Source organism: Muntiacus reevesi, chromosome 7 (genome assembly GCF_963930625.1).
Source record: "Muntiacus reevesi chromosome 7, mMunRee1.1, whole genome shotgun sequence".
Lineage (NCBI taxonomy): Eukaryota > Metazoa > Chordata > Mammalia > Artiodactyla > Cervidae > Muntiacus > Muntiacus reevesi.
Window position 1 is genome coordinate 13,201,688 of NC_089255.1, and position 14,306 is coordinate 13,215,993.

Consider the following 14,306-nt stretch of genomic DNA (forward strand, 5'->3'; position numbering starts at 1 on the left):
TGCTGACTAGAATCACTGCACTGTGCATTAGATATGCAGAACCTGTTCATCTTTTTTTTTTTTTTTTTTTAATATTATTTTATTCTGTTCATCTTCTAACCACAAGTCTGTAGTCTTTGACCAGATATCCCCATTTCCTCCCAAACCTAGTCCCTTAGTGTGAAATACTGTGTCCTTCACAATCTTGCCCCAGCTCAGCTTCCAGCCTCCTCTGGGCTCTCTCCTGGGTGCATCTGCTCTCTGATCACTTGGAACGGCTTGTAACTTTCAGCCCTCTTTTGTTCATGCTGATGCCCGAGCCTGGATGGAGTGCTTTTCCCTCTGCTGCAGAAACTGATATCCTTCAGTTCTGTCTTCAATGGGCGTTACACTTTCTGACCTTCACTTTCCCTTCCCCATCTTAGATGGAGTTGTCTTTTTCCTGTTCCCAGGCCTCCCCGTGCCCACCTCACTTTCAGCATTTTGGTTTCCCGTACCCTGCAGTCGTTGCTGGACTTGTTAGTGCCCTTCCCAGTGTTTGGCTTGCACTGTGATATCCCTCTCTCTGTCATCTCTGTCTACACACACGCACACACACACACGCACTCAGAGCCTGGTGAGGGCAGGACATTGTCTCCCACGTCTGTACCTCCCTAACCTCTAGCACAAATAGTGCCTGTCACACCGTGGATGCTCCATAATGAATCTGCGTTGCGTTTTCACAGCTGCAGACAGCGCAGCTGTACCCTAGATATCTACTCCCACTCCTTACACACGGCCCTCCCCTAGATCGGGGCAGTCCTGGAGATTCTTGTGGTCACTTCTGTTTCCTTGGGACCATGTTTCCCTCTCTGTGGTTTTTCTCTTCTTTTTGCTCTGTGTTGAACCGACTTGGAATTTGGCCTTCTTTCCTTGGTTTCCATCAAACAGCAGTAAGAACAAAATATACACAAGGCTGTGTGTGTGCATGGCAGAGCAGACTGAAGGTCTGGGGTGGGGAGAATGTATTGTAGCGATAAAGACAGCATAAACTATGGTGGTCTTAGGTTTGAATGACCTTTGCCGCTCTGCCATGGTGCATCCTTTTCTTCCTCTTTTGCTGCCTCACAGCCGCTCCCCATAGAAGTCTCTCCCATTTTATTCTGCAATACATTCTATCTCTCCAGCTCCACCCCTGTGTGCTGCTTGGGCCTGCTTCCGCCTATGCCAGAGCTCAGGAGTGGGCCCTTCTCAGCTACGGGCCAGCCTTCCAGTCCTCAGGTATCCTCCACTCTGAGGGAATTTGTTACAAGCACACTTATTTCCCTACCCTTCACCTTCTTTCAGAAGACAGAAGCAAACACTGTTTGGGTTTTCATTAAATTTCATTCTCTCTGGTCTGTGATGTTACTTCTGCCAGCTAGGTTTTGACTCTGCCAGGCCAGTTGCTCTTCAGTGGAGAGCCTGACTAGTAGTTTAGGAAGTTGAATGCCTCCATGAGCACGTGTATGGCCTTCTAGCCCTGGTCCTGAGATCATGCTTCCCTGAGATTGCTAGAGGGACTGAGGCAGTGAGATTTCCCCCAGAGGTAGTATGTGCTCATAGGTGAGGTTTGCTGACCTCTCGTGTGTGTACTTTGAGCAAGGAGAAGGATGTTGCTGTAACAAACATGTTGTTTGTGTATTTAAGGGGGGGAACGGGTCTGGAGAGATGAAAATTTCTCAACATGAACTAGAATTGGAGATGTGTTTTGAGTGCTGTGTTGTTGTTTTTTTTTTTTTTTTTTGACTATGTCTTCCTGCTTCTGGGCACTAGCTATTGATTTTTTTTTTTTTTTGCTCCGGGGACTCAGCTGTCCTCACCATTTTGGGTTATGAGGTCTAAGATTGTGGTCATGTTGGATCCTTTCTCCTTGAAGAGCAACCTGCACCTGTCATTCACAGAACAACATGGGCCATTATCATGCAGGGAGTTGCTAAAATGTCTTTCTCTAGAACAGGGAATTGTTGTTTAGTTGCTAAGTCATATCTGACTCCCTTGCGACCTCATGGACTGTAGTCCGTCAGGCTCCTCAATGAGTGGAATCACATGCAGCACTGTAATAAGGCCACTTTCACCAGTTTGCCCTTTTGAGAACAGTCAGCGAGTCCCATTCGGTGGCTACCACCAGACTCAGCGCTGCCTTTGTTTTTCTGATGGTGACCACCAGTTTTATTGAATTTTCTACCTAGGCTGCCCTTGGTGCTTTCTTTCAACACTCTCTGCCCCTTGCCCGCCGGCTCTCTTAGGGTCATCCCGTGTGGACACCTGGCCAGTGTCCTGTCTCTCCCCTTCCCTCTCCAGTCAGACTGTGTGTCAGCTTTGGGTGTTCCTCTGAAAGAAGTTTCTTTTTGGGTAGATTTAATCTGCTGTCCTCTTAGGGATTGTACCTCTTAGCTGAACACACTTCTTACTTCAGAGTCACTAATGGGTAAATACCTGGTGTTAGGGTGAGCTAAGTGAGAGATTTGTTTGAAGGACATGAGCTCTTTAGCTGGTGTGGGGGAAAGATCAAACTTTGGAATTCCAACCCTAGCTTTGGTTAAGTCACTTAACTACTTCTGGCCTCCATTTCCATGTCTGTAAAACAGGAACAACGTACCCATTTTTAAATGTTGTTGTGAGGATTAGGTGAGTTAATGAGTATGCCATGACTAGCATTTAGGAGCTCATCTCTTAACTGCATCTAAATGTTCATTCTTTGTCAGGCTGTTATATCCTTCTTTTGTCCCTATTAAGTAAAGGTGATGTGTACCTTTTTGTCCTCTGTCTTATGATCTTTTTTCTCTCCCTCCAAACTCGATCACTTTTTTCTTTCCTTTTCGTACCACTACAGAAGACTGGTCCTTCGGAAATTAACTCACGTGTGGCTAATATGAAACACATTTTGTCCACTGGGGCAGAAGGAACCATAGGCTGTCAGTTCTTTTAAGCAACAATTTGACACGCCCTGTCTGATTCAGGATGTTGTTCTGTGTTTAAGAAGAGTGTGTGAGTGGGTGATCCTGTCATTCCAGAGGTTCCTGTGAGTATGCGAATGTGTGTATTTTTCAGCATGCCTGTCTGTAGAAACATGCCACGGGAAGGTTCTTTATATGATTTCAGAAGGTAGTTTGATTCCAAGGATGAAGTTGGGTTGTTTTTTTTTGAAGGATGGGAATATGTGATTATTATTTATTTCTTTTAGTTAGTCTCATTCTCTTGACTTGTAAAAATATTTGTTTATTGGTTTGGAAGCTATTTGATTTAAAGTGAAATTAAAGATAAACATCTGTCCCCAGGGTCATTTTCTGATTTTTTTACTTTTAAACTTTATTCTCCCAGTGTTCTTTGCTCTTAATATTCTTACTCCCAGTTCTGTACCATAGTCTATATTGTAGACCCTACTGGAATGCCTTTTCTCCTTTTTTGCTATCTAAATTTTATATGTTGTTCTAGAATCCTATAAAAATTACCCTGATTACTCAGCATATTCTGAACCACAGCGCCATCTGTGTCCTAGGCTCTTTGTGAGGATTAGGGAACCTGAAGGATAGTCTTTGCTTTAAAGTCTTTTATGGAAGTGGTGGTGAAACCAGTAAAGGCAATAAAGGTAGCATTTAACAATTGTGCATTTTTTCTATGTTATTATTTATTGCATGAAAACATGAAAATGCAGGGATTTCATCAGAAAATGGGGCTAACAGTGGTTATTGTGCCATGGTGGTGGTAAGAATGTAGGTGCTCATCCATATTTAGCAGAATACCTGGCATACAGCAGGTATGCAATAAATCAGTAGTAGGTACTATTAAATCACATGTTATTAACCAACAATTACTGACAATACCATAGCAATATTAAATATTTATCACTTTTGGTGATTCCAGTATTTTTTTTTTTTATATTGCACTTTCACATAATCTCTGAAATCACCTTTTATTTACCATCACATCATTGTCTTCATTTGCCCTTTGTTGTCTGTACTCCTTTCACTATTCACTAAGGGCCTTGTAGTGTCAAATGGCATGCGTTCTTACAGAAGACCTGGGGAGATGAAACAATTGATTTAGTGTCAAAGGAAAAAGCAACAAGGATGGGATAACTGTCATTGGGTTTTTTTGTGGATAAGAAGTAATGACTAGAGTCTCTAATCGTATAACACGGAAGTCAACCTCTGTGCTTACAGACATCTGTGGCCTTGGTACGTAGCTGCAGAGTTCTATCTGTGGAATACTACAGGAAGAATGTGATACTAGGATTAGAGAATTTTAGCCCTAGAAAGGACTTTAAACACCACTTAGCTTAACTCCCATACTTTACCCGAGAAAAACTGAGGGAAAATGTCTTGCCCAAGTTCATAGACCAAGTCACTATTAAGAGTTGAACTCAGGTCTTCTGACTCCCAAAGCCTTCACACCTGTTTTCCAGGCACAGAGAGTCTGGCAGCCACATGCATGTTTTTCTCCTTTCTAGTTTCACATGCCACTGAGAAAGACCAGCTCTTTGCTGATGCAGAAACAGCAGGTTTCCTGTATTTATTTCTGGCCCCGGAGTGGGTCTGGGGGCTCCTTTCAACAGCAGTGACTTTGAGGGTTTTCTTACCTGCACATCTGTCAGCAAACTGAGCCAGCATCAAGGAAAAAGAAAAAAAGACTTCTCTTCAATTCAGGGAAGCACATTATGAACTAAGCAAGAGAATGGCTGCACTGACACGTGGCTTCTCATGGTTGCTTAAGGGTGTAAGCCCAAAGCTAGGCTCAGCACCAGCAAACAGAGGTCCGCAAGGGTCTGCTGGTGCGGGTTATGTGGGGAAGACTGTTTCCTACCCAAGCACTGTCGCAGATACATGGTAGAGTTCCGCTGCCATGGAGAGGAGGGGATGTACATGTTCACAAGGCCTACTTAAGGCTAAAGCTAGACAAGAGAGAATTTCCTTATTCTTCCCACAAGCCTAGCACTCTACATTGCAGTCTGCTCCTGAAGAGAGCCCAGAGCAAGGAGAGCGACCCCATTCTGTGGCCAGGCATTAAGATTGAGGGACTGCTGTGAGCTGAGGGAGGAGTAGGAACGTAGAAAATAAAAAATCCTATGCAGGACTTCCCTGGTGGCCCAGTGATTAAGAATCTGCCTGCTAATGCAGGAGATACAAGTTCAATCACTAGTCCAGGAAGATTCCACATGCAGCAAGCCAGTTATACCCATGTACCACAGCTACTGATACCCACATGTCTGATAATTACCTCAGTCTCTGTCCTGCCATAATGTCTAATGTTTAATAAAAAATTACGAGACTCAAAAATCAAGAGAGGAAAGAACAGTTATTATCAAGGGAGAGGGTAATCAACAGAACCAGACTTAGAGATGACCAGATGTTGAGTTTATCAGTCAAGGGCTTTAAAATAATTATGATTAGTATCTTAAAGGTACAAAACATACATGAACAAAAGAGGGATTTCAGAAGAGATGAAAACTAAAAATAGATTCAAGTAGAAATGATAGAAATTTCATATAATATGACATCAAAGGTCAACAGGCTTATTGGCAAACTGGACAGACTGAGGAAAGAATCAGTGACCTAAAAGAGGGGTTTGTAAAAACTATCCAAGCTGAAACACAAAGAGGAGAAAAAAGAGTAAAAGGAGATCAGAACAGAACTTCCAAGACAGATTGATCTGATTATCAAGAGATAGTGAGATTGAGAAAGAGAGAAGATACAGAACTGACTTGAACTTTTAAAGGAATTCGCTTATGTGATTGTGAAAGCCTGTTAAGGCCAAAAGCTTCAGGGTAGGCTGGCAGGCTGGAGACTCATGAAAGAGTTGCACTTTGAGTCCAAATGCAGTCCGCTGGAAGAATTCTTCTTCTTCTACTGCTGGTAAGGCCCATTCATATTATGGAAGGTAATCTGCTTTACTAAAAGTCTACCAATTTAAATGTTCATCTCATTTCCCCCCTCCATCCCCCCCCAAAACCCAGAAGCATCCAGAATAATGTTTGATGAAATACATTGGCACTGAGGCCCAGCAATGCTAACACATGGAATTAACCATCATATGTCACTACCCTCCCACACCAAAGGGTAATCACTTTTTAACTTTATTTGTTTTTGTTTTTGGATTTTTAAGAAATTGAAGTATAGTTGATTTACAATGTTATGTTAGTTTCTTCTATACAGCAAAGTGATTCAATTATATATATCTTCTTTTTGATATTCTTTTCAACTATGGTTTATCATAGGGTATTGAATATAGTTCCCTGTGCTATACAGTAGGACCTTGTTGTTTATCCATTCTGTACTATAGTTTGCATCACTGTTTAACCTTATAACAGCATGGCTTAGTTTTGAATTCTATATAGATGAAATGACATAGTATGAATTCTTTTGTATCTGGCCCCTTTCACAGAGCCTATATACATAATCCTAGAATTTTATTCTCTCGTTGGTTAACCAGCCCTTCCCAGAGTGGCCTGCAGGGTGCAGGTGGGAGGCCATAAGCTTCTCTCCACCGTGTTGTCCGGGGCTGGCTGGGGCTGGCACACACGGGTGGGCCACACTAGCACAGATAGGTTAGTCCAGTTGGAGTCTGGAGGTTGGTAAGCTGTGCGTTTGGCCCTTCTGCCTTCCTCAGTCAGGCCCCCTTTGCTCTCTTCTTAACCTTTGTAACTCCTTGCATCTCCTGCTGTCCGTGGTTTGACTATGTAGGGACCCCTGATGCCAGTTCTACCCTTTTCCCGTCACATTTCCCCTTTCCCCTCACCTCCCCGGTGGAAGCTTCTCAGCCCCTCAATCCGAATACACCCTCAGCTTTATTCTGCAGCTCCTCAGCTGGCTGTCATGTTGACAGACTTCCTTTGAGACATGCAGACCACTATCCCCAACCTACTCCCCATGTCCTTTTTTTTTTTTGTTTTTTGGGGTGTGGAAACCAAGGATACCAGAAAAGGAGGCAACTCCCAAGATCTCTCGGATGGCGAGTGCATAGGATGTAGGTCAGGGGCGCATCCTTAGTCTCTGGGGGCTGTTCCCTTTCTGCCTTTCTTTCCCTCTTTCTTTCCTGCCCTACTGGCCAAATTCCACAGGAGAGGGAGAGGTTCACAGCTCCTTGGGCTCTCTGGGGAGGACACCCACCTCCACTGGGACTCCTCCTCTCCTTCCAGCACAGGGAGTGGGGGTCACCCCCCCTCTGCCCTCTGTGCTTCCTCCTGGTGGAGGTGGGGCCTGCCACCTGCCGCTGCCGTGCTCAGGTGGGTGACAGACAGCTGGCTGGTGTTTGACATGCATTTGTGGCCCATTTCTGTTTGGTGTGTGTCAGTCTAATGACCCCATTCCTTGGTCTGGACATCGACTCCCTCCACCTTTTGGGTCAGCCTCCCATTGCAGTGACCGTCAAAGTTGAAGGTGGCAGTGTGGGGCCTTGGCAGGAACTCTGTTTTAGGAGTTGGGAGACCTGCCACGCATAAGCCGTGGGACTTTGTCCTCTTTGGACCTCCGTTTCCTCACTTGTGAAATAGGCTGGATAAGGTGGTCTTTCAGGCCTCTCCCTCTGCTGCATTGCATACTGCTTCTTGATGTGAACATTGAGCCAGGAATGAAAGATCCAGCTGTGGCAGTGTAATTAGACTTAGCAGATGGGTGAGTTGAGAGGGAAGGAGATGTTCTGTAGGATCGTCCTTTCCCCACCCACTTCATTGTGCCTTCCTGGAGTTCTCAGAACATGAATGACAACCCGTGTTTTTCTCCAAGTTGCTTGTTTTTCTTCTGTGTTCCCATTTCAAACCTGTGCTCTTGTATCTGGATGAACTCGTGTTTACTGACAGCCCTGGTGCAGAATTCACGTTGCAGTGTGTTGTTCCCTTTCTGCAGTGGGCAGTGTGCGTGCTGGGGGTCGGAGCTATCACAGCTGGTCCCTGAAGAGGGCCGGGTGTGTCAGAGATGTATTGTGCTAGGCTCCAGGTTCTTTTCTTAATCCCTAGTCCTGATATTGCTGATTTCAGTTAAAACCGAAGATTGTGAGAGAGGCTAGTTCTCATCCTCTGAGTGTTGGAGATTTGTGGTGTGGTTGGAGGTGAGGGGCCCCTCTCTTCCTATTTCCTTTGTGTGAAGCATTTCACCTTGGGAGGGAACAGATGAGCCCTGTTGAACATCATTTACTGATGTTCAAGCAATACTGAATACTGATATCTTATTGACTGATTTCTCTTTAATGAGTCATGAAAGTCGTTTTGTGGCCAGGATTTTCCTTTCACCTTCAGATAAAATCTTTTGTCTTTCATTCTCTGAAACAGTTTTTAGAACACTTTTAGAGGCTTTTAATAATTTTTAAATTACAGGAAATTAAATTGCAGGAAGGACAAAAGACAGCAGTATTTGGATCCTGCTGTTGATGATGTGGCTTCTCCTTGTCCTCCAACCCACTTCCACCTGCCCCAACATTTGTGTAGAAATATGTCAAAATGCCTGTGTTTTGTCCCACTAGTTTTCTGTCCTGTCCTGTCCTGGTGAAGTAAGCATCTTCTTACCCTATTTTATAGGAGAGAAAACAGACTGTCAAGTTAAATGACTTGTTCATGGCCACCCAGCTAGCTGATGCCCAATTCGGGGTAAGAATCCAGGATTTCTGACTCCTGTGACTCACTAATTTGGTGACACTGACGCATCCCGAGTCGTTAGGAAAGTCTTGCCGCCGCAGCCTGTAGTCCTTGCCATGTGTCCTCTCTCCTTGGCTCCACCCTCTGAGGGCACAAATCAGAGGCTGGCTCCTGAGCTGGTGGAGTAGGCGGGAGGATCGTGAAGCACAGGAGGGAGGGTGGGGGGAAGGTGGCACAAAGCCCAGATCTGGTTTTTCCTCCTGGAAGTGGGAGAATTCCTTATTCCTGCAGAGTCAGCATCCCTCCCACCTTCCCCCCATCCACCTCCTCAGCCCCCAGATGGGTGTGGTTTCTTGTGGCCGGTATTTCTCACAAGGCAACTGTTCAGACTGACACACAAGGGAGACAGGACGGCATCTGAGGCAAAGCACTCTTCATGTAGGGATGCCATTTATACCATTTCGTTTTGTCTGACTGAGCCCTGGGGTGTTAAGTGCGCCACCCTAGGATCTCACCCGTGTTTGCAAGTCACCACCCTTGAAAGTATGGAACTTTTTGAAGAGGTAATACAGCATTATGATTAAGGTTAGATTCTCTCTGCCCAGGTTTGAATCCTGGCTCTGCCACTTACTAGATTGCAACCTTGGAAGAGCTACTTCCCCTGTCTGTGCTTGAGTTCACTCTCTGTTGTAATTGTAGGGTTGTGGATTAAATGCATTAATATGTGTAAAACACTTAAAAGAGAATATGGTGTTATTAAGGAGAGTGGTTATCTTTTCATCTAGCCCCCCTTTCTTCTCTCCCTCATATATGCTCAGTGTGGGGGTGTGTATGTTCTTTCTTTTTGGCTGCACTGTATGGCATATGGGATCTTAGTTCCCCAGCCAGGGATTGAACCTATGTCCCCTGCATTGGAGGCGCAGAGAGTCAACCACTGGCCCACCAGGAACGTCCCTGTGTGTGTGTGTGTGTCCTAGAGAGCTTTTTTGAGTCTGCATTTCCCTGACTACTTACCCTCCAGGCAGCTGTAACTCATTCAAGTTTTAGCTGTGAGGTCTGTCTGCATTTGATGTGTGTTTCTAAATGTTGTCATCAATGGGCTCCTTTGAGGAGAGGCCGTAGAGAAAGGAAAGAGGGTGTGCGCTGTGCTCTCCCATCAGCCATGGTTCCGGCGCCCTACCTGAGGGCCTGAGGGGAGCATGAGACTGAGCTGAGCCTTTTAGGATGAGGATATTGACCAACTGTTAGTCTGCTTGGACTGCATCACAAAAGACCATAGACTGGGCTGCTTACACAGCAGGAATTACTTTTCTCCTAGTTCTGGAGGCTTGAAGTCCAAGATGAGGACTGGTTGACTTGCCAGCATGGTTGAGTTTTGGTGAGACATCTCTTTTTGGCTTGTAGACACTGCTGTCTTGCTGTATCTTCACACAGCCTTGCCTTGGAGTGTGTAGGGGGAAGGCCACCTCTCTTACAAGACTATCAGTCCTATCTGAGTAGGACTCTACCCATATGACCTTACTTAACCTTAATTATCTCCTAAAAATCCTATCTCTAAACTCTGGGGGTTAAGGTTTCAACTTATGAATTTTTAGGGGACATAGTTCAGTTCATGGCACCAGCCTTCTTTCCCTGCAGAGTTACCCAGTGAGGGAGATTGGGAAAGTCAGCCCCATGTCCTCTTTGGCCCCGTGTACTGTATTATTTGTAAGGCAGTATTGGATCCTCCCATACACTGGGGAGGCATAGGGTCTCCATCTCCTTCTTAAGGTTTGGAACATAATGTGAACGAAGAGTGGAAGATGATGCTTGGGATTGCTCTTACCCTTCAAGCTCAGAAATGGTGTTCATATTGAGGGGAGGGGGTCACCAAATTTCTGATGCATAATGACTGCCTGTCTTGTCACCCGTGTTGTTTGTTTAGACTAAAGACAAAAATGAAACACAGTAGAAGCTCTCCTTACCACCCTTCTCTTCACAAGCTCCCAGGAGGTAATGAGTACTTTTCAGTTCTTTGTGTAAAACACACTAGCAGGCTGCTCCCTGCCATCCCCGCTCACTCTGGCACCCACTGGTTGAATTATGTGCTTACCAAGAGATGATTTGTTCCCAAAGTCATTTGTACATTTACAGCTGGTATTGTAATTAAGCAATGTGTGTATTTAAATATAAGATAAACTGATGAAATATGACTGCAAACGAAGTGGTTTTCTTTTTTCTCTCCCTGTGAATACTGGTTAAGAGCTGTGGAAAGACTCAGTAAGTCCAAGTCAGTAAAAAAAAAAAAAAGAAAAAAATTACTGTCACATTAGGTGAGCATTAAAATTGGAGAAAGTCATCCAACTCTTAAAGTTTTATTGAGATTATTCTGTTGACATTTTTACTCCACTTTAAGGTGGGTGAATATGCACTTTTGTGTTTGTTGCAAAAATAAAAATTTTAGGTATATCCCATTTGCTCTTTTTTGATTCACCTTGTTCCTGATCTGATCACATGGGGAAGGAGAGTATCTGTTGTGATTCAGGTTAGAGCCTGTTTCGATGATGTGCTTTGGTTTCAATTTGGTGGTTTTAGGAAACAGATTGTATTTTGTTTATGGTGGTGTAAAACCAGCACTTGTGGGACTTTTTGAAACTGGGGTTTTAAGGCAGAGTAGGGTGGCTCACTCTGGATTTTAGTAGATTCTGTAGTTCCTCTCGTAGGCCCAGAGCCTATGAGAGAGAACTCATTCCCTTGTTTTACCAACGAGGAGACCAGGCCTTGAGAGGGGAAGTGTGTCTGTGGTGAGCCGCGTGGGGTGGCGGAGTGAAGGGGGCGGAGCCACAGCAGGTGAGACCCTCCCCCAAGCCGCCTCCGCCAGCGCTCTGGCCCCAGCGCTGGAGCTCTCCACAGAAGGAGCGCTCCTTTGGGTGGGCTTCTCTGATGCCAGTGTTGACCCGTGCGCCTCGCTTTGGGACAGGACCAACCTGGAGGCCTTGCAGAAGAAGCTGGAGGAGCTGGAGCTCGATGAACAGCAGCGGAAGCGCCTCGAGGCCTTTCTGACCCAGAAGCAGAAGGTGGGGGAACTGAAGGATGATGACTTTGAGAAGATCAGTGAGCTGGGTGCCGGCAATGGAGGTGTGGTGTTCAAGGTCTCCCACAAGCCGTCCGGACTCGTTATGGCCAGAAAGGTGAGGGCACTTTAAAAAAAAAAAGGACTGAATCAAGCTTGCCTTGGTAGACAGGTAATTGGATTATCTCTTAGAAGACCTGGGGGCCTGGAGACAAGGGTGGAAAGAAAATTGACTTTTCATTCAGTACCCTTCTGTGCTGTTTGAAGTTTGAATTCGTGTTACCTATTAGAGTACAGATAAGCACACTCACGATGTGTTAATGTATTTATCCGACTCCCCAGACTGGAAAATAACAGCAAGGGACCCTTTGTTAGCTTTCTGGGTGCTCTAGAAAGAAAGCTGAGATGCTCATTTGCCATTTATCAAGAGCAGCGGCTGCTTTCATTTACCCAGCCCCAGGGACACACAGAACACTGCCTTCATGTTGTTTCTCCGTGCTTCCCCTTCATCTCCCTGCAGTACGGCACCTTGACTCCCCACACTGGCATGCAGTCCTTGAGCTGCTCTGCCCTCCCTGCTGACCCTGGGTCCTCCTCTTTCTGGACAGCAAATGTGGACTCTTCCATGTTTTGCAGCACACCATGTTCATTTCTGTCCACTTATTTTTGCTCATGCTGTTCCTTCCATCTTTTCAAACACTTTGCATCTTCAAGGCCCACCTCCTGTCTAGCTTTCACTAGTGCCCATGCTGATAACTGCTGCTTCCGTGTCTTCTGACACTCATTGCCCATATCTCTTTTTAGAAGCTTAGCCTTATTCGGTAACCATTTCATGTTTTTTTCACCTGTCTCCTCAGCTGAAACAAGGGACAACATGGAGGGTGGGGGAGATAAGGAGGCACCTGAGGCCTTGGCTAAATCTCAACCACATCAGGCTCCTAAGGTCAAGGGGAAATCTCTTGGGCAGCTTAGATTGGCAGACCCAGTTCCTCATGCCCTTCTGGTTCTACATCCCTTGGGTATCAACCAAGTCTCTAAGGCCACTTCCCCTCATCTCTCAGCTTCCCAGGTCCTTTTGTTCTTGGGAACAAAAGGGCCCCTCTTCCTCAGTCTTGGCTCCTGGGAGCAGAGGAACAGCTATCCCTCCCCTGGGTACAGCTCCTCCAGTGCCAACACCTGCCTTGGTATGTTGGCACTCAGCCCTCTAGTTGGCCAGTAACCTGTATGTTGAAACTTGCCTGTTTTCCTCTCTTCCTACCTTTAAGAGCTTAAGCATTTAAGAAAACTTCTGTCTATCCACCCATCCCCCCCCCACCTCCGTCCATCCATGTTGTTTAAAGCTTCCCGTCCTTCCACCTTTCTTTCCCCAGCTAATTCACCTGGAGATCAAGCCTGCCATCCGGAACCAGATCATAAGGGAGCTGCAGGTCCTCCATGAGTGCAACTCGCCTTACATCGTGGGCTTCTACGGGGCGTTCTACAGCGATGGTGAGATCAGCATCTGCATGGAGCACATGGTATGTGGCGGCGTCCACCTCTGAAGAGCGGCCTGCGAAGCTGGGGGCGCTGAGATGTGACCCGACCGATTGCGTCCTTGTTCCTCTCTGGATCCAGATCACTCTCTGGGGCCTTAGACACCTGACTGTAGAGGTTGGATTAACCAAGAAAATGACAGGCTTCCTTCCTAAGTCCCTGCCTCTTCAGAGAGGTGGCAGCAACCAGGTGTCCCAAGGTTGTACCTGGAGCACATCTCTCAGTTTTCTTGATCCCAAGATTTCGAAGTGGGTAAAGCCTGGTTAATGTAGTTTAACCCCATATATTACACGCCATGCTGTGTACTAGGTGCACAGTTCAGGGGTTATGAAGATGAGTGAAGGTGGGTGAGTCCCTGCTTTCAGAAAGGTTATAACTTGCTATAAGAGCAGGGTTAGCAAAATTAATACTGATGAACTAATATTTATTGGGTATATATCATATTAAGGACTACCCTAAGCAAATTAATATTATATTTCTACAAATACCTTATTGAGTTGAGTACATTATCTGTATTTTACAAGTGAGGAAACTGAGGCTCAGAGAAATGGAATTAACTTAATCAAGGTCATGCAACTGGTAAGTAGAATTAGTAAAATTTGAACCAAGGCTGTCTCACCCAAGTGTACTTTGTTGAGTCTACTGGATAGGGATTGGGGATCTCTTTCTATCCTGATGGCCAGAATTTCAAAGGGAGAGAGGCTGGCTTCAAGGTTGCTAATCTTTTCTGGTCCCAATAGGCAGCATGGCACAGGGCACTTTGGAATCTGAGATGTTGATTCATATCTCCCTTCTTCACAAAAACCCAAGTGGACACTTTGTCTTGTTTGCCATTGTGTCTCCAAAGCCACAGCAGGTGCTCAATAATTGTTTGTTTATAGATGTCACTTTCTCATCGTGTCCTTGGAAAGTTTTTTATCTTTCTGATTCTCAGTTTTCTCATCTGTAAAATGGGCATTATTATACCTGCCTTGTTGTGGTGAGGATTAATTAAAAGATGTAAGTCTTCTTCCACACTATCTGACTCAGAGTACACCTTCTGCAGAGTGTAGCTTTTGCTTTAGCCTCACTGGAGCTGACAGTTCAGAGACCAAGGCTAACATGACTGAGTCTCCCTGCTTCATGGTTGCTCTGCTTTCAGTCCCTGCCTTGTGT

At 45.4% G+C, this 14,306-nt stretch overlaps 1 protein-coding gene across 2 annotated transcripts in view; it reads left to right on the top strand.

Annotated features, from left to right (window-relative positions):
- The window catches only part of MAP2K1 (mitogen-activated protein kinase kinase 1), a 75,866-nt gene that overhangs the window by 27,153 nt on the left and 34,407 nt on the right, over positions 1-14,306 (top strand). For both annotated transcript variants that reach the window (XM_065941946.1, XM_065941947.1), the window contains exons 2-3: positions 11,526-11,736; positions 12,989-13,135. In XM_065941946.1, coding sequence (XP_065798018.1) covers positions 11,526-11,736; positions 12,989-13,135 — 358 coding nt within the window. The remainder of the gene's footprint in view (positions 1-11,525; positions 11,737-12,988; positions 13,136-14,306) is intronic.